General features: G+C 42.0%; 2 protein-coding genes across 2 annotated transcripts in view; one reads left to right on the forward strand and one right to left on the reverse strand.

Moving 5' to 3' along the window:
* SYN2 (synapsin II) overlaps positions 1 to 25,831 on the forward strand; it is a 154,714-nt gene that overhangs the window by 81,143 nt on the left and 47,740 nt on the right. The gene's annotated exons all lie outside the window — the stretch shown is intronic.
* On the reverse strand, positions 802 to 24,852 carry TIMP4 (TIMP metallopeptidase inhibitor 4). Its single transcript, XM_066326943.1, has 5 exons — positions 24,647 to 24,852; positions 7,491 to 7,588; positions 2,916 to 3,030; positions 2,135 to 2,259; positions 802 to 1,610 (listed from the first exon to the last, which is right to left on the reverse strand). The coding sequence occupies exons 1-5, from the start codon at positions 24,789 to 24,791 to the stop codon at positions 1,413 to 1,415; spliced, it is 681 nt and encodes a 226-aa protein (XP_066183040.1). The 5' UTR covers positions 24,792 to 24,852; the 3' UTR covers positions 802 to 1,412.

Genomic DNA, 25,831 nt, shown 5'->3' on the forward strand with positions numbered 1-25,831 from the left:
TGTTGGAAATGTGTAAACTGAGTCACAGAAAAAGTAAATCTTTTTTAGAAAAGTGTTTCCAAACCTGTCCTTTAGATAGTAAAATCTGTCAGAAGAGGCAGCTACTAGAGATTCCCTTCCTGCCTGAGGCCTCTCCCCGTTTTTTCTGGGGCACAAATAGTCTGAACTTTGGCATTCACACTTCCCAAAGTTTCACCACTGTGAATTGAATTACCTTTAGAAACTGAAATACGTGTGTGAGGGATTAGTTATTAACTCCAGTCATCAATTCAGGGAAGTGAAGACACTAAAGAAGTGACAGACAAAATGTGTTGTAACCCTTCTCTATTTGAAGTTCACAAGTAGCCAGATTCACTGACAGACTGTGGTGGGGTGTTCCTGAATGACAAACAATGAAATCCAATTGAACAGGGTCAAATACCCGAGAGCTTCCAGAAACCATTGCAGTGTAAGTTGTGTAATATTTATTGCGTGTCTTTCCACATGAGTTTCTGAAGTTCTAAAAAATACCTGGTGGTGTATTTAGGCAGGTGTAAAGGGCTGCAGCTGCCCTGAGCATGGACGTGGTTTTTGTAGTTCTGAGCAGTTTTAGCCTGTCATCATTTGGGGTTTGGAATTTCTTCCATGGAATGCTGAAATCCATGGATTAACGCTTTAGCCCATGGATTAAAAATCTGGCTTTTCCTTCAGCAAGCTGTGCTTAGTGCTGACTTGGGAAGGGAGTTTGGATTATCAACGCTGTTTCTTGATTTAGTTATCAATGGAAGTTACAACTCTGTGGATAAAGGAACATACAAAATGTGGAGCACAGATTGTTTTAATCACAGAAGTGTTCAACTCATTTCAACAGATAAGGAAATATTTGTGAATCTTTTTTTTTTTTTTAATAGCACATTGTTATAATACTTTACATATACACTGTACAATAATTCTTTTGTATTCAAGACTTTCATACAGGAAAAAAAAAAAGGAAAAAAAATAGTTCTATAAAACATTCGTAGTTCATGGGAAAGATTTTGGAATAAAACACGGGGGGAGCCCTTAATCTGCAGGTTATCAAACAGGGGAGGGGGCAAAATTCTGGCAACTCTTTTGTTCTTGTACATTCACATTGGCAAAAAAAAAAAAAAAAAAAAAAAAAAAAAAAAAAAAAAAAAAAAAGGGAACTTGTTCCGCCTTGGAGGACAATTGCCAGCCCTCTGTGCAAAGCAGAACAGAGCACACAGCAGGTGCCTCCAGGAGGTTTGTTTGTCCCTCGTCCTGCACCGCTGCCAACCCCACGGCCTCTTTGGGGACAAACTGGCGTCGGTTTTCTAAGCAAGGTGACACGAGGACCACGAGGCCGTGCAGAGCTGTGCAGGGTCGGGTGGAAGGCGCCTCCCAGGGCCATGTTTGTAGGAGAAATGAGCGTTTCAAGGCTCGCTGATGTCGATGAACTCCTTCTCCGGGGGAGGCCCCCCTCGGTACCAGCTGCAGGTGCCGTCACTCCTCTTGATGCAGGCGTAGTGCCGCGCCTGGTGCCCGTAGAGCCGCCTCTCGATCAGCCAGTCCGTCCACAGGCACTCGTTGGGCGCCGTGATGGAGCATGGCACCATGTAGCACGTGGTGATCTGGGGGCAGAGAGCGCCTTCAGCACCTGCAGCCTCCTCTGGGCTGGGGCTTGTTCGCAAAAACGGGAATAAACTGTGTTTATTGGCATTTATCCGCTCCGCACTCACCTTGCAGCTTTCTTTGAACCAGGGTTTATTCTCAAAAATGGGAAAAAATGTTGTTTATTTACATTTATCTGCTCCGCACTCACCTTGCAGCTTCCTTTGAACCGGGGTTTATTCTCAAAAATGGGAAAAAATGGTGTTTATTGGTATTTATCTGCTCCTCACTCACCTGGCAGCTTCCTTTGAACCAGGGTTTATTCTCAAAAATGGGGAAAAAATGGTGTTTGTTTACATCTATTTGCTCCGCACTCACCTTGCAGCCTCCTCTGGGCTGGGGCTTGTTCTCAAAAATGTGAATAAACAGCGTTTATTGACATTTATCTGCTCTGCACTCACCTTGCAGCCTCCTTTTGACAGGGGTTTATTCTCAAAAATACGGATAAATTATGTTTATTTACATTTATGTGCTCTGCACTCACCTTGCAGCCACAGCCCATCTGGTACCTCTGGTTCAGGCTCTTCTTCTGGGACAAGGATAAATCATCCCATGGCTCAATGTAGTTGCACAAGTGGATCAGCACTTTGCCATCACCTAAAATTTGGCCTGCAGCGTGGAAAACACAAAAAAATCAAAGCAATAAACATGTTTTATAAATATCAGAAGTGTAAGAACACCTTGACTTTTTAACTAATTGCACCAAATTAGTCATACTTGAAAATTTTTCAAATTAATTTCATTCTAACAGAGAGGATATTCTCCTCATTGCATGCTGTATGGATGTAAAAGACTGAGGAAGGATCTTTTTCTAAAGATGTTGATAATCTGCCAGCGAGGGGTGGATGCAAATGCAGTTAAACTGGATTTTAGAAGTGTCTAGAAAAGTCTGTAGTTCCTGAGAACCCCAGACCTGCAGACACACACAGGCAAGTGTTTTCTCGTTATGCACCTTTGCATTCCTGGGAAGATCAGCATTGTTGGTTTTAATCAAATAATAATGGCAAATACTGAATCAAAACTTCTGTTTACTGATTATATCATTATTGACCTTCAATTCCTTTGGAACTGCTCCAAGAGTGCTGGAGGAAGGGTGGAAAACATGGCAGATCCCACTGTGACCATGGCTGAACATAACTTTTACATCCTGTTGTGTTCGTATTTAGTACATAGATGAATTCCTTTGTAGCATATTTTAGCAATTTCACTCTAAACAGCTACTTCTGAATTTCCAGGCACATTACATTAATTTTGCTCCATTTTACCTGTTAGAAGATACTGTTTTTTGTTGTTGGCTTCTAGCTTCACTCCACAGAGCGATGAATCAAAAGGGGTGTAGACATACTGGACGTCCTTGAGCTTTTCAAAGCCTTTGAACATCTGAAAATGATCAGAAGCAGAGAGTCAGTAGTGGGAAACAAGCATGAAAAAACCAGTTGCAAACAAGAGCTGGAAGAGAAACAGGGCGAGTCTCTTTAGAGAAGGCTCCAAAGTCTGAATTAATGTGAGAAAACACCAAAGACTGGACTTGTTCTCTACACTTCATGAAATACATCCAAGGGTTTCAGGAGGAAATTAAGCAGGTCTTAATTTTTTTAAATTATAGCTTTTAAAATGTGCTTTTCCAGCATATTTATTGGATTGTTAAAACTTTCTCTTCAATTTCTGTTCTATTGGCACCTTCCATTCAAGGAGCAATGCAGAGATAGCAATTCACCTCGACTAAAATGCAAATATTTCTCAGTGCATTCCTATGGGGAAAATTCCTATGGGGAATCTTCTCTTGATCCCTGTGGCTGGTGGGATCTCCTGGGGCAACGAGCCTGCTGAGGAACGGAGCATTTCCTGAGCATTCTTTTCAGATTTGGTCACTAAAGCAAAGTGGTTTTCCACATCCAAAATTTTCAGCAGTGGGACCTTCTCAAATAACTTGGAAAACGTGAGCCAGCAAGCCCCAAAATGGAGAGATTTGGGATCAAAGCTCTTTTCGGGCTGGCTGCCCCTTAACCAGCAGTTTCAACCCCAAAAAGAAATCCAAAAAGAGCCATTAAAAGATGAAAAACAAGCTTAGCTGTGTCCCAGCACAGCAAGGAGGGAGCAGAAGGTGCTGCTGTCACCACCTCGTGTGCCACCACCAGCCCTGGTGACATCATGCCACGTGTTGACAGCTGGGGACAATGGCAGCGGCTCACGGCTCTCCCAGCCCCAGCTGGTGTCACTGGAAAATGTGTTTGTGTTCCTCCAGCCCTCCCAGGAGACTGAAATAGCACAGGCCACTAGAAAATACTCTGTAATATGTTGGTTTTTCTGAAGCCTTGTTTATGGAGGAGAGGGAAGAAAGCCAACGTTGCTGTCACCGCGTGGCCGATCCAAAAATATTAGCTGGGATTTGAAGTACTTTGGAGGAGAAAAAACCCAAACAGGCCCAGCCAGGGCAAAACACAAACCAAACTGGCACTCTGTCCAGAGCAGCCGTGGGAATCACAGAAAAGCTCCCAAAGACGAGGAAAATGTGTCTGGTGTGGGGCCACCACGTGAGCTCTGCGAGTGTCCTTTGCCTCAAGCTCTCTCCACGCTCAGAAACCTTCAGGGTGTTGTAGGGAGCAGCTTTTCCATGGACATTTCAGCCTTGGATCTCAGCTTTGGAGGCTTTGTGCAGACAACCCACCTTGATTGAGCTATAAACCCCTTAAATATCCATGGAAATTCATAATGGAGATTTGGTTAATATTTAAATGAGTTGAGTGTTTGTTTTGTTGCAGGGTTTTTTTTGGTTGCTTGGTTGGGTTTTTTTTTTTTAAATTACTGTCTGACTTATCTCTGATTTTGACCTATATAATAGTTACAGTCATTTCTAAAGATTATAATCTTGTGTTTAACTCAGTAAATCATATTTAATCTTCTCAATCATATCCCCCTTCTCCTAAAAGCGTGGATCTTTCTCTGTAGAGGAATCAAGTGGTGGGATTTGGTTCTGCATTGATGCGTGGTCCAGGTTCACCTGAGCTCCTGGTGGGACTTTACTGAAATAGGAAAACAGGGGGAGGATTTTGGGGGATGGAGAGATGTGGACCTGCTGCTCCAGTCTGTGTGGAAACTGTCCCTGTGCTCCTGAGGGGTGGAACCAGCACCAGCACGTGGCTTTGCTTTCAGATTTTAGAATGAGGGTGATGACCAAGTCAGCTACAAAAATATCATGGAGAAATATTCAATTGCATGTAAATCCCATATTATCGTCTCTCTTTAATATAATGCTGTAAATATTGCAAGAAAAGAACAGTACTTGAAAAAGTTTATGGCTTCTTGACGTGCCAGCCCCATCCCTATAAAATGAATAGCCCCTTGTTATTTATTTTTATTTCAGAAAATGAATATCAAAATTATATCTAATATTTCTGCCTAGAATAGCAACGTTTTAATGCTAAGCCTAATGCACTGGATTTAAAATGAGAAAAACAGAATTTAAGCCATCACATTAATGGAAGAGCTCAAAACCCAGAGCAGAGAAGCAGCAGCGTTGTGCTGAATGTTACAGTCCAAAATAACCTCCAAGGGTTCTGTGTTCCCTTTCCAAGAGGGGAGAATTGATAAGCAAAGTGGGAATATCTCGAGTGGTCTAAAAGCCCTCCCCCAAACCCACACCGAGGTGATAATTTTTTGTGAATTTTTGGTGATAGTTTTCGATGTATTTTTAGCTCAAAAGGGATGACTGGGGAGTCTGTTCTCTCTTGCTGTGTTGTATAAAGCAAATCCTTGGCTGTCCCCCACCCTATGCACTGGATTACCCAGAGCCAGTGGGCATCCTGCAGCTTGTGAGAAACTGCATCAGGAGAAACCCTCAGCAGCACTGGGGAGAAGGTTGGAATGGTGAGCAGGGAATATCCTCACCTCTCCCACCCTCTGTGGAGTTCAGTTCTTTAAAATGCCATCCCCTGAGGTAGGACATGGTGTGGCCAAGCTGTTGCTCTGCCCTCAGCTGCTCAGCAAACTGAGTGATTGTTCAGCACGTTTCATTTTGACCTGGGTTAGGTTCTTTGGGTGTCACAGGTTGTCTCCTCTGTCACTCCTGTGGGGTCTATTGGGCACTGTTTCCTTGCTGGGTTTATTCTGGTGCCACACTGGATGCAGGGGTGACCCCACAGAGGCTGGGCAGGTCACAGAGCTCCTGTTTTCCAACCACAATCTTTCCCTTCCCTCCCTGGAGCAGGGAGCTGGGTCCTGGGGGCAGGGGAGGGATTGGTCCTGAGCTCTCTCCGGTCAGAAGGAAGGATTTGAGGGGTGGGGGTGATCCCAACCCTTCTGTTGTCAGTCCAAGCCTGTGTGTGATGATGTAGAGCATCTTTTATTTAAAAAAACATCTCTGCTGGGGCCAGGCCTGCCTGACTTGCCCTCTGAACCAGAGTGGAATTAAATAAACACCTCTTCCTGCTGCCTGAGTTTTGAACTGGTGAAAATTAGGGAGAAACTCCGAAGCAGTTTCAATACACAAATATATTTTGGTGATTTCAGAGTGATCAAGAATGGTATTATAGGCTGGAAACAATCACTCAGATTAAATTTCTCCTTCTCCTTGTTTGTGCTGAAGTGTAAGGTGATTTCAATTTCCATCAAGTTCCTGAAGTGCTGCAGAGTAGCAGCACAACATTTAAGTGCCAGTGGGAGGAAAGGGAATTCTCTGACATTGTTGTACTTATTTCTGTAAAGAAACATTTGAATATATCCTGAATATTGAAGAAGATGGGAAGTGGCAGATGGTGACGAGCTTTGGGGTTTGTTTTAGCCAGGTAGAGATTTGCTTGTTGAAATTGCTATAAAACCTTAACAGAAGTCATGTGTGATACCCATCCTTGTGAATACTTTGAGATATTCTTGTTTACCAAAGATTCTCCCTGCTCAAACTCCTGTCAGGGGATTGGATCAGTGGATACAACTTGAATTACTGCATTTTTTTTAAAGCACATAGCCATCCATAATGATCTCCTTAAGTGTTCCCAGTAAATGTAAAAGTGCCAAAATTACAAAATAATATTCAGTGAAAAAGGAGAGATGAAACTACCTTGAAAAGCAACCAACCAACCCACCTCACCTGTGCACACTCCCACATTTTAATTTAGAGAGATTTCCTACTCCTTGTGTATTCCAGACAAGGGTAAATCAGGATCATTTTAGCATCAGTGAGAGTTTGATAGTGACTTCAGTGGGCTCAAAACTTGTGTCTTAACTTGTATTGATGAGTATTTCTCCTTATTGGAGCTGAACAACGAATGGAGAAATCCTGGGAGATTCTGAACCTGTGTCTTTGGGTGTTTGCTTCCCCAGCAACGTTCACACAAATGGATTTTTGTTTTTGTGACTCCTGGCCCTGCAAATATCCCTGTTCACAATGAACAAAGGGGTTTGCTCTCAGGACATTCTGGCATTTGCTGGGAATTCTCCCCTCTCTTTGGGAAGTTTGGCTCATGCAGAGCTGCCACACCATCAGGGCACAGGTGATCAGAGATCCCCCAAAACCAGATGTGCTGACACCACTCACAGAATGAGGAGCATTTTTTGGCACCTTCAAAATTACGAATTCCAAAGTTCCTTATCAAAATGTCATTATTTAGTAAAAATTTCCTGAATGTCAGGACAGCTTCCTTTCCTTTTCTTTTTTCTTTCCCTTTTTTTTAATTCCTCCTGAGATTTATTCTGTGTAGTTCACCTGGGTCTGACTGTGGGGACAGCTGGAGCCTTTTCCAGCTTTCCCAGGATTTTGGGTTAAATGATTTTATATTTTTTGGGCTGAAATATGCAGAGATTATCAGCATTGAACTTCAAAAAAGCTGAGTGATTCCATGTACCTTTATTTGTTTGATTTCGTACCGGATCATTTTGTGGGTATCAAGGGGATCATCACTGGCAGGAACCACCTTTTCACTGATTATTTTTGCTCGGATCACTGCGAGAGAGAGAGAGAGAGAGAGAAATATTTAAATGCAATGAGCAGATGCCCAACTTTTCAAGCAAAAATGAACATTCTATTGAGAGATTTTAGCGTTGTTTTGACACTTCAGCTACAAGTAGGTTTTAAAGATTTTACCAGAAGAACATCAGCTGAGCTCCTGAAAACAAAAGTCAGTGGGCTGTCTGTGATGGAAATCTCAATTCCCAAGAATCTGGAAACCTGATTGATGTTACCACTCAGTTTGGACAAAAAATGTCCATCAAAATCTCTGGAAGGCTTGAATCGCCTAAAATTTGACAAAATACCCATCATTATCATCAGTGAGCAGAGGAAAGGGACAGAATTTGATGACAGAATTGTTGATCAAATAAATAGACTTGAAGTAAATTCCTGAAAGCCTGTGCTGCCAGGGAAGATGAAAGCATTGATTTCATGCATGAAATTAGAAGAATAATTTTCAAGTCACATTTCTGAGGCTTCACAGAGCACACCATTAGTTGTGTTAACCTGTAGAAATAAATTACTTCTGTTTGGATGTATCTGATGGATTTCCTGTTCTTTAATCAAGGAGAACAGGAGATTTTAGGAAAGAAGAAATGGATTCTTTTCCTCTCTCTTCCTTTGAGGCATTTCTCTTGTGTGTGATGTTTAAACTACTCCAGGACTCTTTGGCACTATGGTTCTAAGAACATGGTGCTTGACCAAAATTCCAAAATCTGGGGGAACTTTAGCCCCCAAAATTAGTGAGAGCCCCATTTTTACTCCATTCTGGATGGCTGCAGCTCCTGGGTGTCAGAACAGTCTGTGCTGGTGGAGAGACACTGGCAAAGCCAGAGCAGAGGAAAGTTTTGTCACATCAAAATCACATCTTCCCTCCCCACAAAAAACCTCCATTTTTTTTACTAGACTGACCTCGTTTTTATCATATTTAACATCATAGCTGAAGAAAAGGAATAGCAAACCCAGGCAGGTAGAGGTCAGGCCCACCTAACCCTGGGCAATTCCCATTTCCTCACTAATTAGCCCAGCAAACTGGATGGAATAATCAAGGTGTTGCTTCCAAGCTGCAGCAGGATGCTCCGCTCCTCCTGAGCCATTGAACCCTTCTTGAGGAGCATTTTAGACTTCTTGGCAGGAAAGACATTTTTTTTAAATACCAGCAGCAAATTCCTCATTTCACCCGGGAAGTGGCAGCATGTCTTTAATCACCTGCAGATGTGAGCAATGCCACAAATTAACTGTGTGTCTGATCGCCTTCCTGGGGAAGAGTCTTGTGGATTGTCTGTGCTCTACACTGCTGGCAGGGACAAATTAGGGTGGGGGTGTTTTGTTTTGAGATGCTCTCCTTTGCAGCATTACTCCCTAAAACAAACAAAAAAAATGATTTCTCATTAAAGAATCTGTTCAATTCTGAAGAAAAGGGCTGAGAAAACAACATTATTTTCCCAGTACCATGACGTGGTTCATGTGCAGGAAATCTCTTCTTGCCTACTCAGTGTGGGATAATTAAAACATAATAATAGTAATAATTAAATAATACATTCTGTATTACTTTCCCCACGTGTTTAATGTTGAAACATTGTGCATTTCCCCGTTTTTATGAAATTCTGCTTGCTAGCACATGAGGGGAAGGTTACAGATAATCCCTGATAGCTCCAGGGGTCTCCACGAAGTTGGGCAAGGCTGAAAGTGTGACATCCTGGGGTTTGCCATGAGGAGACCTTTTGGTGGGTGTGGAGATGAAAATGAGAAATATTTTTGTGCTGTGTGTGTTTCATTCCTTTGTTTGTTTAAGAGAAAGCTTCCAGATGGCAAAGGAGGACAAATTGAGGTGTGTTTTTTTTTTTTTTAACAGTACAAAAGTTTAATTGTCTAAACTTTCAGCTCTTTGGGTTTCACCCTTCTCTCCTTCTCAAAACAGATTCAAACACAGAGAGATCTTTCGGTGACTTTTCATTCTTCTAGCCTTTCTTTTTATTTTTATTTTCTGTGCATTAATATATATATTTTTTTTTGCCATCTGTGTCGTCTGGCTGTCTCCTCAGAGCTCTTGATTCCTGTGGCTGCTCCTGGGTTTAACCACAAGCACTTCCTGCTGGAGCATTCCTGGGCATCTCCCTCTCCTCACTCGTGCTTCGGGGGGCTCACGGTTCCCCTGACTCTACACTTCTTTTCAGGCCACTCTTCCAAGTGTTCCACGGCTGCCTTGGCCTCTCTGTGGGAGTGAGAACGGCCCCTGGTTGTTCAGAAATAATGTCATTTAGCTGTTATTGCTTCCTTATGAGGAATTTGCATCTCTGCGATGCACAGGCACAGATTTCACGTTTGGGCGCCAGTAATTCCCAATGCCTCGGATTCGTTCTGCACTAAAAATACAGACTTGGCTGTTCCAGTAGGAGGATGGAGCTTTTCTGTGGGCTCAGCTTTAATAAAATGGCATTTTTTTTATCCTCCCTTTGCAGCTGGAGGTTGTCTCAGGTGACTGAACTGAAGGGAAATGGGTTTGAGGTATAGGAGGACAATGCTCAGCCCTTGGGAACTCAGGGTTAGAAATGTGTTAAGGATATCTTTACTCCTTCTTTCCTGAATAACAGTGAACCTCTCCCAACCATTTGTAAATCAGTAGAAGATCAGATGAACTGATCATCTACGAACACAGAACGTATTTAGTTTATCATTTGAGGTATTTGTGTTTATACAGTCAGGAGAAAAGTGTCAGGGTTTGTACAACACAAAAGTGTTTGTATTTAATAAGAGTATAAAGCTAGGCATTAATCCTGCCTAATTAATCCAAACCTGGGTGATTTCCTTCTGGAATTAGCTACACTAATTAATACCTGTAAACAAACTGTACTATCACCTTGTGTGTTAGAGATTTTTGTGAGTATGAGGAATTACTTTTCTTCCCGGTGCATTTCCTTACTCTGAGGAAATTCCCTGCCATGGGATTGATTTTACTCCACCATGGTTACAAAACCAACGAAATATGAGAGGAGAGAAGACACAAAGAACTGAGCAGTGACTGCAGGGCCCATTCCAAGGCACAGATGGATGGAATCTGGATAAACCAAATCCTTGAAATTCATCTATTCCCTTTTACTTAAAAAGTGTCCTTTTTACACTCTGAGTTATTTCTAAGGCAATAACTGCGGGAAAACTGTCGAGTGAAGAATTACTCTCATTGTCTCCAGTTGGTATTGTTAAATAATGCATTCTGTATTACAGTATTTAATATTTTATATAATATTGCTGGACTTAAGTGGTGAGATTATCCTCTAGCTACTTTTCACAGTCCAAGTGTTTGAAGACAGGCAACTTTACTCAGCTAAAATAATCAATTTTACTACTCCTTCAAAAAGGAAAGTGAGTTGGAGTTCAGTCCCCAGATAAACTTTATAATCTTAAGGAGCAGGAGGTAAAGGAGAAGGTAAAAAACTGATGAACAAATGAAGTCTTTTTCTCCATCTGCTAATAGTGAAAAATAGTGAAAAATAATTATCTAGAAATAGAAATATCTAGGAAGATATTTAAGATACTGCTGAACAAGAAATTATATTTATATATATCTTATATATATGTAAGTTATATAACATATATATATATGATATATAGGTAATATATAACACTTATGTGCATTCTTGTTTTAAAACTATAAAAATATAAAATATAAAATATAAATAGATAAATAGATATAGGCATATTGAGGAAGAATCTGTTTCAGTTGTGCCTCCAGCTCACTTCAGGTTTTTTACAGGCTACACCAGAGCTCTTTGAATAGAAATGTGATCTCCGTCTCTTCCTCTCAAGAAATCAGGAAGGTTTAGTTCCTATCTCACAAGTTTATAAACACAATCAGCTTTGCCACAAAAACCTTGAAATGAGACTTCAAAAGACTATGTTGACAGGAAAAGATGTAAGTTCCTAAAAAGTTATCATCAAGACTTATGAAGCTCTTTTTTTTTTCTCTTCTATTTGAAAGCCTCAATTTAGCCCTTTCATTTAATTACCTAAAATACAAAGAGTCATTTTTGAGCATTTCCTTCCACCTGCCTCTTTAATGTCTGACACTTGAGTCAAGCTGTTCTGAGATGCTCCTGCTCTTGGAGAGAGAAGGAATAAAATGCACAAGGAGAGAGAGAGAGAAATGAAAGTGTGTGGTTGTCACATGGTTGGACTGAGGGTGGCATCCAAAACAGAGATAAAAAACATCCAAAAAGGGATTTTCCCTTAAATACCACATCAGTCAGAGAGTGCAGTGTGAAATGTAGCAGAGCTATGGGCACAGGATATGGATGTGAGTGATTTTGAAGGCTTTTATGTTCAAATTAAGTTCTCTCTATAAAAATCTGCCCTTTCATCAAAAGGAAAGCACTTTCATACACAATATGCAGCTGGTTCTGTCAGCACTCTTCTGCTGTAAGATTAATTCTATCATCTATCTATTATCTATCTATTAGAACTTTTTTCCTCTTTTGGGGTGCAGGAGCTTCAAACTTGCTCCATAAATATCTTAAATTCCCAGCAGATCCCACCCAGAATTTTGGTAAAAGGAAAATCCCACAGTGAAAACTGCTGGAGGCCCAACCACAGAGACCTTGAGTTTATGCAAACTCTGTTCAAAAACTCTTCTTGTCCAAAGTGATGATTTTTGTGGAGCTGGGGGAGAAGAGGGCTTTTATTTCCTCCAAAGTGTATATATAGGCTCTTTTTTGGTTTTATTTCTAAAGAAGTTATTGAAAGGAAAATGAGGATTTTGCCCCATTGCTGCACTTTACTGAGTTCCAACCCTGTTTTACATAGCCAAAGGAATCCCAGTAATTCTTGATCCATTTTCCCTCCCCTGCACTGCAGCAGTTCTGATCCAGGCTACTCAAACGTGGTTGGAACATGACTTTGACTCTGAGCTGTCTTGGGGTTATGCACTGAAAGAATCTGTCAAAAGAACGTGCAGAAGAGTCCACGGGAGGGGTTTGGAGCTGTAAAGGGCAATCTTTCAGCTCCAGTGATTTAGAACCATAAAACAGAATTCAGAGTAATAGAATAAAACAGAATAATATTAGAATAGAGCAGGAAAGAGCTGAAGTGGCTCTGGGGCTGTCGCTGTCCTGAGGTGACAGGCTGGGGTTAATTCCAGGTGTTGGTTTTCCTTTATTCTGCTTTCTCAGCTGGCTGCAGTAAAACAGAACTCTATTCTCAGTTCACCTGTGGCAATCCTTGCAATTTTACACCACCTGATAAAGATGTGCCTGTCTAGTTTTAAGAGCTCCTCATTTAACTGTCTCACTCTCCACGTTTCCTATTTTATGTAGCCTATTTTATTTTTGCAGTCACATAACGGAAGCTTCCAGAACTGCTGCATCACCTAATTGGTGGTGTAATAACAATGATTTTCGTTTGAATATTGGGATAAACCACTCAGGAATACCCCAGTGCAGTGTTGGTGGTGCCACAGGTTTTGTTCCAGCCAGAACAAAGCTTAGAACAAAGAGTTTTCCCTTCAGTTTTCTCAAACAAAGGTGAGAAGGTGATTTCCTTGCTGTGGGATTAGGAAAGAAGGGGTTTTATTAACACCCTGTCACCACAAGGGCTAAAATTTGTATTCGGTAAGAGAAACCTGGGGACAAGTTTGATACTGAGATGTTCAGCAGTGTCCATTTGCAGTTTGGGTGGTGAATGAATTCAGGGGGTTCAGTGGGAGGCCAAAGATGAGGCTGCAAATCCCAGGAGGGCACTGGAATTCATGGGGAGAGCTGCAATTCCAGGGGAATGTCTGTGTGCAGCCTGGCCAGAAAACACCACTGCAGCTCACATCTGCCTCCACTTGGAGTCAGGCATCTGGAACTGGCCAAGAATTTAAATGTAAGCAACCAAAAAGCAAAATAAATAATAAGTTTGTGAGCAATTTGTGAGCAGAACCCCATCTGCTGCAGTCACAAGTCAAGTTGTAGTAAAATAATGCAAGGAGTCCAAGAAAATCAGTGGAGAGAGGGTGTGACCACATTATTTCATTGACTTTCTTTGTGTTTGGAGGGCACAGAAGCTGAAGCCAATATATTATGGTCCACTCTTGGTATCTTGGAGGAGAATAATAGCACAAAATTCTGTCAGAGCTGCCAAGGAACCCAAGAACAGCGTGAAACACTTTGGTTTCAGGAGTCAATATGACAAAAATATTCATTAGGTAGGGACCTAAACGTGTGAGACACTTCACTTTTCTTGCAGAGAGGGAACAGAGTCAGCAGGCAAGGAGAGTAAATAATGAACCTCGAAAAAAGAAGAGGGATCTGTGCAAAAGCAAAATTAATGAATCCCCTTAAAGCAACTCTGCACAGGATGGAAAAGGTAAAATTGGACAGGATTCTAAATTAAACACGGTCTATTGGCCCCTGATTTATATTGCTCACAAAACCTCTAAAATGTACAAGAAGTTGTCAAATCTTCCTCCATGATTTAGAGCAAGTGTCCCATCTGTCCAGCATTGCCACTCTCCCTTTCTCTGCCTTTTGTTAACTAAACTTGCTCGATTGCTCAGTGGTGTCAGAGATATTTACTTGCCGTGTTTGCTTATAGTAAAGCTTTGAATTTCACCAACAAAGAGAGCAAATTAACTTGCTTAAATATTCACATATACATAAAATATTGTCATTTCTCAGAATACAGATGAGAGGAAGGAGGAAAGAAGCATTGGTAACAGAGATTGCAACTCAGATTGAAGCTCACAGGTATCACTGATGCTCCCAAAAAGCGGCCAAAGTTATCGGCTGATTGACATAAATTAATGTTGGAAAATAATTAATTTAATACCCAATGTGTACCTTTATGTACACACTGGTATTTTTAAAGCAGATTATTTTAGAGATCATTCTGGGGAGGATGAAGGGTTTATTTTCTCAGTGTTTCAGGATTTGATTTGCACTTGTTGGCTCCCAGCAGGAGTGGCAGTGGTGTGGTGTCAGTCACTGGGGAATGTCTGTGGGTATTCCACAGATCCCTGGGAGCAGGAACCATTCCTGCCGTGAGCAGCCCTCCCTGCCAGTGCCACCAGGGTGATTTCATGGCTCACTAAATTGCCTTGAACCTGAACTGATTAAGTCCTTTCCAAAGCAAGTCCCTGAACAGCAAATATTCTGGGTTTAGCTGCTCATGCTGAGGGATTTGCCAGCTACCCTCTCATGAAAATGCCAGTCATTTCTTTTCTCACTTAAAATGGCCTTCATTTTTCTCTAGTCTGAGTCCAAAAAAAAGAGGATCTGCTAGTGCTGTAACTCCACCTCACACACTTCGAGGTGCTCTGTATTGCATGAAGAAGGTTTGTACTCTGTTTGCAAAAGCTCCCCTGCTTTTTACTCCTTTGCAGGTATTTGCTTTGCAACTTTCTGTCATATGGATCCTCATCTTTATTTATCATAAATAGCCTGAGCTGAACTCAGGCAACTCTCACTTTGGCAAATCAATTCCTATTTAATTGGATCTTTCAGAATCTGGTTGTTATGAATTTACTGGGACACTTCCAGTCAGTTCCAGACCACCTTTGCCATGGATGTCCGTATGTTTTACCTCCAGTTGGATTTGTTGGGGATTTTAAAGCAAAACTTGCTGGCACCATCACAACTTCTGGAAATGGCTCAAAATATCCATTTTTGAAATTCTTATAGAAGAGATTCCAAGTGTAGGGGCAGGAAATGGTTCAAAAATTTATTTTTTTTTTTTTTTTTTAATTCTTGTACAGCAGATTCCCAGTGTTGGGGTAGGGGTAGGCTGGAAGTGGAGTCTGGGCACTGAATGAAGAATGGTTCAGGCAGTGCTTGAGGGAGGTCAAAAATGACTCCTAAATTCGTGCAGGAGTGCTGCCAAATTCTTAATGGTGCTGCCAGGTTGGGGATGAGATGGGTACAACACACTGCCCTGGGAAAAAATCTGGGAATAGCTTCCAGTGGCTCCTGTCACCTTGGAGTGCAGGTGTCCCACATAGTTTCACATTCATGTATACAGAAAATATTATAATTGCCTCTGATGCTTTCAACCTCCCAAGCCTTCTTCTGCAGGGTTGATTTCAGAATTATTGCACAGCTTTGAATTGTTTCAGACCTCAGGAGAGAGAGAGATGTTTATTTCAGGATCTGCTGAGGTGCTGCTCCATCCTGATTCTTTCAGGAGTGGAAACCTTTACATTTTTTATTTCTCTTTTGAGAACAAGCCAGTGTTGAATGCTCTTTGGATGATCTTTAAAGAGCTGAAAAAGAAGAAATATTTTCAGCAAATGGCTCCTCTATAAATTAATCTTTCAGCAGGACAGAGCAGCAAGCAGTAGCTTAATTTCCAAACTGTAACTCAGCTCAGATGTTTGGGCTGTGGACTGAGTTCAGTTCCAGATGCAAACAGAATGAGCAGCAGCAAAGCTGGCCCATACTGAGTGAGGGTGACAAAGAATCTCCTCTGGGTTTTCAGGATGGGTTTCTTATCTGTAAATCTACATTGGCACTCTTGCTCCACAACTCCCAGACCCAAAGGTGAGGAATCTTTAGTTCAAAAGATGTTTCTGCTGGTTGGGATTTAGAGGCAGTTTTCTTTTTCCCACTTTGTGTTTTTGTTTCCTAAAAATTCCATCAATAAACGCTTCTAATTGTAAAATAACTAAATCATCAGCACAGCAATCAACTGAAGCACAGGTTCTAAAATCATCAGAAAGAAAAACTGTGGAGCTTTTTGGATTATTTGAACAAAAGTGTTTGGGATCTGTAAACACAGAGCTTGTTGGAGAAAGAATTTAACTGTAACTGCAGCAGGATTTTCCCTTTGATCTATGGAAATCAATGTATGGAAGAGCATTTCTTACTCTTGGTGATGTTTCCAGTACACGAGGAAATCAGGGTGGTGAGATAATCAAATCTGTAACTGAGAAATCAAAGCCTTGCACTGAAATTCATGGGCTAAAACTGCACAGCAACTTTTGAAGGCTGAAAACCCCACAAATACTGTCCAAATTGATAAAGCAAATGATTTTTTGAGGATTTTCTAATTACTATTTGATAAGGATATTAATTTGCACTGTGTTATTTCTCAGTGTAAATGCTTTGCAGAGTTTGGTTCCTCTGCAGGGTTTTATTAACACAGACCTGTTCTAGTCTGGATCCAAACTGCATTTCCAGTTCAGGCTTTCAGGGTGTGGAATATTTAAGCTCATTAGACTCCCAGGTAGGTCAGGATTTTGTGCATCTCTGTGGTTTTGGCTCAGGATGCCAAAATTCCTCATGTTGAAGGCAGGAGTTGATCAGGTTTGGCTTCCTTGTTAAACCAGAAGATTATGTGGTTTTATTTATTTTTTTAATTAGAAGAATACATTCAATTTATGAGAGTTTAGAATTTAATTTTTATAAACTTTCAAACTGAAGAAACGAGCGTATTTTTAACAGAAACGTGGGATTCTTTTTAACTTAAATATCACCTAAAAACTACCCCGATTTCCTAATGTTGCTCAAGGTCAGCTCTATTTTCACAGCTGCTCCTCGTGTTACCAGAAACATTTCTCTCTGCTTCACCAGCCTCAGATACCACATCACTTGACTGGTAATCAACATCTGCCTAATTTCAGCCAGAGAATAACACACTCTTTATGCTCCAAAGCCTGTAGGACAACATACACGATGTTATTGTGGATTTCCATTCATGGGGACACGGCCCTTCCACATTGCTGGGATAGTTTTTAATGAGAAAGTTTAGGATTAAAGTTGGCACATTAATAGGATTAAGAGTTTGGCAGCCTTTCATGGGCTCTGTTTTATATTATTTCATCTTTGTTTCTAAGCTCGAGTTTTGTTTCTCCCCTCGGTGTGTTGTGTGGAAATGGTGTTTTTGAAATGATGGGGTTTAGTTTCCCAGAATGACAACAAATGATTTTAAGTAAAAATAACTATTTTTTTTAGTTGTCCTCTCCTGAATTTAGAGCACACTCAGCAACAAGCTGGTGTGACAGAGTTACTTCTAAGTCAGGCAACCAGCACAATTCTTCTGAAATTTCATTTTATTACCCAACAGCCAGCTCTGGAAGGTTTTTGGTTTTTTTCACTCAGCTAAATTATGTTATGGTTTTCAGTCATGTTCTAATTGACAGGCATGTTGTGCTCAGTGGGTTTGGCCCCTTAAAATCCCATCCTGCTGTTGAGTTTTGTGATGCCACCTCATTTGTACAGCCACGGCCTTGAAGAGTTGGGAGCACTGCCATGAAAATCCAGCGAGCAAAGGGAAGGAGAATTTCTGGGGTTTCCCATTCTGAGCCCCATTTTCAGGCAGAAATGGCAGAGTTCTGAAGAGCACTCATCTACACAATATTGGGAAGCGTTTCTTAGAGCTGCATGAGATTGACAGTGAGATTCACGTCTTGAATTCAGCCCTGAAAAGTGAGTTAGGAAACTGAACTTCCTTGGATTTTTTTAAGTTCTCAAAGTGTTTGCTTCTATCTTAAACCCTCAAGTCGATGTAGGGTTAATTGTAGCTCTTATTCGGGTCTTATTCTTCCTATTTCCAAACAGGAAATTCAGGCTCTGTCTTAGGAAGCTGTTTCACGAGTATTTTAGTGAAATTTATTTCCACTATTTAGCTGCAAAAGGAAGGACTCGGTGCCATTCCCACAGCAGCATTCCAGGAATTCATTCCATGGCAATCTTGAGGTGTTTCACTGCATATTCAGGTACAAATCCACAGAACTGTAATCAGAGCATTCCTGCAGCCAGAGCAGCTAGGTTTTTTTAGGATTTTTGCACTTTTTGAAGCACTGAGAAGTTTCAGGCTGTGATACCAAACAATTTCTGTGTCCTGCAATTATTCCTGAATTTCCAGCCATGGGCATTTTGACCAGTGATGGGCCTTTGCAAGGTGCCAGATGTTTTTTCTTCTCTCTAAATGCATCAGCAGCTCCTTTAAACTACACTACTTCTTAGAATTCATGTTGTCCAGTTTTTTTTAAAAAAATTATTTGAAAGTGCTATTAATAGGTATAAAAGTATGCATAAAAGTCAGTAAGAGAAATTCATATTCCTTTTGTACTTAGAGAAGTCAAGAAACCTGGTCCTCTTTCCTCTAATAGAGTTGGACAGGGCACTCTACAGCCACAACAGATGAAAGATGGGTTAATTTCTCAATAATTTTTGTTGATGAACGTAACATTTGTCACATAACAAAATGTGGATCTAGGGAAGGATGACTGTGAATGATTCCTGCCCGCCAGCACTGGTTTCCTGAGCACTGCTGGGACACACAAGGCTAGAATTCTTTTCTCCTCAGCCCCTTGCTGAGGAAAAGGCTGAGATTTGCCTCATTTTCAGCCCCTCTGCACAAACCTTAGTTTTGAAATGAATACAATTTTAGCTTGTTTTGAGAGGATTCATTGCTTCTGCAGATGGAACTGGCACAAAAATCCTCCCAAGAACCACACTCAGGTGCTTTTCTACCTGTTCTTTGGGACAGAAGTGGCACAGCAGAGGCCCAGTGCAGCATTTCTACCCTCCAATTCCCAGTTCTTGGAGCAGAATTTCAGCTTCCACTCCTGTGTGGGAGCCCTGAGGGATGGCAGCTGCACATCCCTTCCTGGTCACTGACATCCTGGAAATGTGCATTATTGCACCCTAGAGGAGAGAGGTGGTGCAAAGCACTGGGATCTGCCTCTGCAGGAAGAAAAATGAGCTTTCCATGCTCTGGAGGAGTCCAAAAAGCTGTAGGAATTCCAGGATTCCATGAGTCCAGGTCAGGGGGGTCTGGAAGCATCACCCATGCCCCAGGATCCTGCCAGGAGCTGTGTTGCCCAAGGAACAGCATCAGGAGCCCAGATTTTTAATAGGATTCAGAAAAAAAGCTTCACAAAAAGCCAAGGTTTGTCACACCACCGTCCCTTGTGGGGGTTGTCACTGCTTGGATGGACACTGTGGCCCCAAAGACACGAAGGGCAATGGCATCACTGCTAAATTTGGGGTCAAAGCCCCCCTGAAGGGGCTCAGCAGCCTGGACATGCAGGGACCAGCCCTGCCCAGCCCCACTGCTCCCTGCCAGTGAGTAAAGAAAATAACAATAACAAGAAAATAACAATAAAACACTGAATTTCATTTCCTCTCCTCACTCAGAACAAGCACTGTCCCTATTCCCAATGAAGTCCCCAAAGCTGATTTTTCCCACCAGGCAAAAATTACTTCTCACCTAATCATGAACAAATTAATCCATTCCAGCACAAAACTGGATATTGCATGGCAGAGAGGCAAAAAAAAAAAAAAAAAAAAAAAAAATCGAGGGACACTGAACCATGAAAGTTTTCATTTGAAACTTGGTAATAAAGAAACAGCATATTGTGATTATCCCACAGAAGAGCTGACTCCGAAAACTTAACTCTGGTGCATTTAAAGACAATTGTTATGTTTAAATATGATTAAAATTTAATATATTATCTGGCACATCTTTACAATGTTTGATCCTGGGAGATTTTAAGGGGCTGAAAATGCTGCCAAGCTCCAGCTGTAAAGTTTCCATCCTATTTTGAAATGTGTCACTCTTCTCCAAAGCTGCAGAACTGTTTTCTGAAGCTATATTTTATATATATATATATATATATGTATGAATTCAAGACCTGTTAGTCATTGCTGTTGGGTAAAAATATAATTTTCAATATATTTTTAAGAAAAAACAATAATAAGACAGTGTAAAGCAGAAAGAATACAACCAGCTTTGAAGGGAACTGGTGTTACAGAGCTAAGAAATGTGAAGCATTTACATATTTCTTCTCCTGTCCAAAAAACAGCCCAGGAGGAAAAACCAGCATCAGTTGAAAGTGCCAGACTTTAGGATGGAATCAGGGCTGTCCATTCCCCATTTCTGTCTCCAGACTGCCTGATTTGAAGCTCACATTGGTCCAGAATTGAGGCCAGGCTGACAAATTCAGTGGCAAAAGAGAAATCTGTTACCTTGGCACTGTCTGGTAAACTCAATTGCATCCATGTTCTTCTCCAAAAAAAGGCAAATTTCCAAAGAGTTTTCATGTATTGGCTTGGCAGTCCAGGGCCTCACTACTGAATTTGTCATCCAGAACCTCCTCCCCACATCTTTTGTAAGGAGAAAACCTGGGCATTGTGCTCTGCACTGATAATTAGCGTGTTTAATTAAACCTCATCATTGGCAGAGAAAGTCCTCCGGGCTGTGCTCTGGGGGCTGAAGGAATGCAGCACATTTTAGGAGGGCCTCAGCACCATTTAGAAGAGCACAAGAGGGATGTCTCTCTATTTTTGTACAAAAGGTGTGCATCTCGTGGTGCCGGGCACTCCCCACAAATCAGGAGTCACCTTGCTCTGGAGTGAACTTTCAAACTACAGAGAAGCTCATGGAAATGTCTGCAGTGTGTGTACAAAATCCCGTGCTCTGAGGGCTCTGTGGGAGGATGAACAAACCCAGGGGTGGGTGAATGGCAGCACTGGCAGAGAGAGCACTCCTGATTTACCCCGACAGACCCCACAGTGCTCCCTCCACACTCAGCCCTGGATGTGGGCGCACCAGGAGCTCCCCAGACTCTGTCACATTTGTCACATTTGTGACTCTGTCAAACATCCCCTGGGCACTCTCAGGTCCCTCAGGTGCTCTGCTACCTGGGCATTTAGAGCCACAAAACCTTCCTGGCAGTGAAGGACCAAGTGTCACGGCACCAATCACCATAAGGAAAGGGAAAGCAAACGAGTTCGTTCGGACTTAATTAATTTCTGTGCTTCTTTGTCCTTGGATCTCCCAAAAGTGCTGTTGCTGAGTGGCTTCGCACTTTCAGTCAGAGGTTCAGGTAACATCAACCCAATCCTTCCAGCTCCATCAAAGTCATGCTGGAGGAAATGAAAAATATTCCCTTGACACGGTGGCTGAAGGACATGGGATGGTTGGTAGCTCCATGAGCAAGTCTGAGATTGAGCTCTGCTTTTAGTGTGGAGTTTTGAGCATCTTCATTTTAATAAGATGTGTGAGGAAATCCTTGGCTGAGTTTGTGGCTACTCCATAGGATAAACTTAATGAATTAATGAATTTATTAAGTGAAGAACTGGAACAGTCTCAGCATGTTGCTGGGAACCAGATGGCCCTGGGGTCCCTGAGGTCACAGGTGTGTCCCCAAGGCCACAGGTGTGTCCCTTGCTGAAGGACGTGAGATGGTTGGTAGCTCCATGAGCAAGTCTGAGGTTTTATCTCTGCTTTCACTTTGGAGTGTTGGGTCAGGGTGTCTTTATTTTAATAAATGTGCGAGGAAATCCTTGGCTGAGTCTGTGGCTACTCCATAGGATAAACTTAATGAATTTAATAAGTAAAGAACTGGAACAGTCTCAGCATGTGGCTGGGAGTCATCTGGGAGCCCTCAGATGGCCCTGGGGTCCCTGAGGTGACAGGTGTGTCCCTTGCTGAAGGACATGAGATGGTGGATAGTGTCATAAGCAAGTTTGAGACTTTATCTCTGCTTTTACTGTGGCGTTTTGAGCATCTTTATTTTAATAAGATGTGCAAGGAAATCCTTGGCTGGGTTTATGGCATTAATTCATTGGCTATGAACCTAATGAATGAATGAATTTAATAACTGAAGAACTGAAACAGTCTCAGCACATGGCTGGGGGCCAGGTGGCCCTGAGGTCCCTGAGGTCCCAGCTGCGTCTCCGAGGCCACAGGTGTGTCCCCAAGGCCACAGGTGTGTCCCCAAGGCAGCTGTGGAGGCACAGCCCCAGTTCCCAGGGTGTGAGCAGTGCCTGGCCAGGGCTCCAGCCCGCAGTGCCCCTTCCTGCCGGGCACAGCTCCTCTCCTGGGCACAAAGGCTGCTGGCACCAGCCTGGGGGAGCTGCTGTGCCAAGCTGCTCCCTGGAGCTTCCTCTCACACGGGACAGGCAGCTCCACTCCAGCTCCTTCCCAGGGATTTCACTCCCTTCGTGCAAAATGTTGTGGCCAAAGCGCAGCCAGGAATTCAGCCGTGAATGCTCAGGGCTGGTTTTATACGTGTGTGTTTGTGTGTGTTTGCAAATGTATGCACAAAAAATATCTGTGCACTTATTGATCTGAAGAATTCTCTTCAGCTCCCGTTTTATAATACACAGGGATGGTATTTTCAAAGTATAAATAGGGAACAAAGGGATCCTTGACATAAACATTCCTCAGGCAAAAGAGGAAGTTTACTTAGATAGGAATATTTAGAGGAGGGAGAGCTTGAGCATCAAGTCCAAACATTGTAACACAAAACTATCTTCAGTATTTAAATAAAAACTAGCATGATACAGCTCCTGTTTGTCAAGTACATCTAAGACATGAGTAAATATGAATCTGTATCACCAGAATGGCTTCCCTATGAATGAAAATACTCTTTAATGAACATTTTAAGTTTCCTCTATACTGTAAAGTCATGAATTTTGGAAAATTTTTACATTAAATCTGTTGAGAAACTGTCACTTTCCCGTGCACAGTTAAATGCACACACATTTAGCTGTAGCACAACTTCTAATTTCCTTTCCCTCCTCAAACACCCCCAAGTGTGTAATGCCTGGTGGAGGCACCTCCATGAAAGAGATCCCTGAACACGGGCAGATTAAAAACCAATTTCACTGATGGCCACAAACAGAGCTCTGAGTTTGTCATGGCCACAAAGATTTTCTGTCAGGGCATAAAAGCAATGAATCAGTATGCAGAAGGTATTGCCTGCCCCATAGAGATGCTAATTCTGTGGCACTTTGGAAACTCATGTTCTACATTTACCGCTCACACCCCGTGGAAGCTAACCAGCCTTAGCCCGAGCTCATGAAATCAAAAGGCTGCAAAATGTCACATTTTCTCAAAATGTCACTTTTGCTCATCCCCCTGAGGCCTAATTTTGGGATCTTTGGGCTCTTTCTATGAGTTGTTTGACAAGCATGGAGCTGCCTGCCTGTCACGAGGCACAATTGCCCCAAAACTGGAGAGCTACGTTCACACAGAGCTGCTGGAGCCAGTTTATCTGCAGAAAATAAAGGGCCTATCACTTTCCTGCTCCAGAAAATGACAGAAAACACCACGAATAAATTAAAGCAAGGAGAGAATAGCAGAGCAGAGCTCAAAAGTTTCAGCAAGTTAGCACTGGGAACTTACATTTGGTGGTCCTTTGGGGTTTTTTGGGTTTTTTTCCCCTGAAGTGCTATAAGCATATCTATATGAGCAGTTTACACATGGCAGGCATATTTAGATAGATTATTTTATATATAGCAGATAGAATATTTTATATATAGCAGATACTGCGCTATATAGCAGTAGATATTTGAAAGCTCAGGTATTCTCTAAGTTAGGACCTAATATGCAAATCTATAAAATCTTCAATAGCTATAAAATCTGTAACACCTAAAAATACACAATACATAAACCCTATGAAATCTAGAAAATCTATAAAACGTATAAAATACAGCATGAATATAATATACAAAGCACATAATATACACTAAATATATTAAAATTATATATTATCTATAAAATCTATGACATATGACATATCTGGTATATATTAAATATATTCCATATATATAACACATCTCATATATTGTATATATTATATGGCATATAGCGCATATATTACATTATATTATATATAATTTATATAGTATATATAAAGTAAGGAAAAGGTATAAATTTGTGAAATAGATAAAATCTATAAAATTATATATCTATATATCGATATATAGATCTACATAGCTATATATAATTATATAGATATATAGAGATATATTATATAGATATATATAATTGTATAGATTTTATTATAATTCATTTTTATTATTATAATTTATATAATTATTCTATTATTATAATTATTATAGCTTATTATAATTTATATTACTTTAATTCTATTAAAAATTAAAATAATTTTTTTAAAAAAGCCACTCTCCACCCCAGCAACCCCATGCCTTGATAACCACCAACCCCTCCGGCAGAGCACCCCCGTGGCCCGTTTTTCCGCAGGGAAGGGGCAGCGCAGCCCCTTTCCCTTTCCCTTTCCCTTTCCCTTTCCCTTTCCCTTTCCCTTCCCCGGGCGGCACTCACCGAGCGCGGCATCGCACAGCAGCTGCTGCGGGTGCGCGGGCGCGCAGCTACAGCCGCGCACGGCGGCGGGCAGCGCCAGCAGCAGCGCCAGCAGCAGCGCTGCCCCTGCGCTCCGAGCCCGGCTCCCGCTGCCCGCCGGCCTCATGCTCCGCTCGGGGGAAAGGCTCTCGGTGTGCCGGGATGCTCGGGGATGTTCTCCCGGTGATGCTCGCTGCGCTTCCCGCGGCGCCTCCGACTCGCCCTGACATGGGACTGTGGTATTTATGGCCCCGGAGCCGAGCCCCGGCTCCGCCTTCCCTCGCTTCAAAGCTCATTTATTGGTGACATCGGCCCCCCAAAAGAAGCTCCCCGGCCGGCGGCGCGGGAGTGGAAATGTTAATCGCCAAAAAAAAAAAAAAAAAAGCTTCCACAAACCCAGCTTTTTAAAGCTGATTTTCGGAGCGTTTTATCTCGGCCGAGTAAGTTTGCTTCCAGTTGGGATTTAAAAGCCGGCCCTGCGATCTTCTTTTGGGCGAGTAAACAAGGCTGGCCTGTTTGAAGCTGCGTTTGCATTCGCAGCCCCCGATTTTCCCCTGCGCTTTCTGGGCATTTTCCTGAAGTGCCGTCCCTGTTCGCAGGCTGGACAGAACTTCATTCATGGAAAGAAAACCTCTCAATGCTCTGCTTGTGAGCCTCCAACAATCGCTGGGTACAGGCAATAACGAGTTACAAAGAAAAGCCGCGAGAAAAGGCATTTGAAACAGAATTATTTCATCGCAGATTTAATTTAGAAGAGCGAGGACAAACATCCCAGTGGTGTGTTTTGGAGGCGCAGCTCCTTCCCCGCATTCCTTACTAATGCAAATCCTGCTCAGCACAGATCTGTGCCTGTGTTTCCTGGCTGATGTTGGAGGTGGAGTACAGACAGAAATGCAGAGTTCAGAAATCCTTTTCACCTTCAGAGCATTGGTTGCTGTGGCAGTCTGGGTGTGTGTGACCTGTGGGCACCCTCTTTTTATGCAGAAAAATGTTTCATGAGGAAGCAACCCGAGGTTTGATTAGAGAGTAATAAAGAACATCTCTGCATTGACATGCAGGGCAGGGCTGCTTAAACAATTCAGCGTTTTGTCACAACCCAAATCAAGCCTAGGAATTGAAAATTCATTAACATGACCTGAACCGTTCCAATCCAGGCTCATGAAAATG

Source organism: Sylvia atricapilla, chromosome 11 (genome assembly GCF_009819655.1).
Source record: "Sylvia atricapilla isolate bSylAtr1 chromosome 11, bSylAtr1.pri, whole genome shotgun sequence".
In the NCBI taxonomy this organism is placed as follows: Eukaryota; Metazoa; Chordata; class Aves; order Passeriformes; family Sylviidae; genus Sylvia; species Sylvia atricapilla.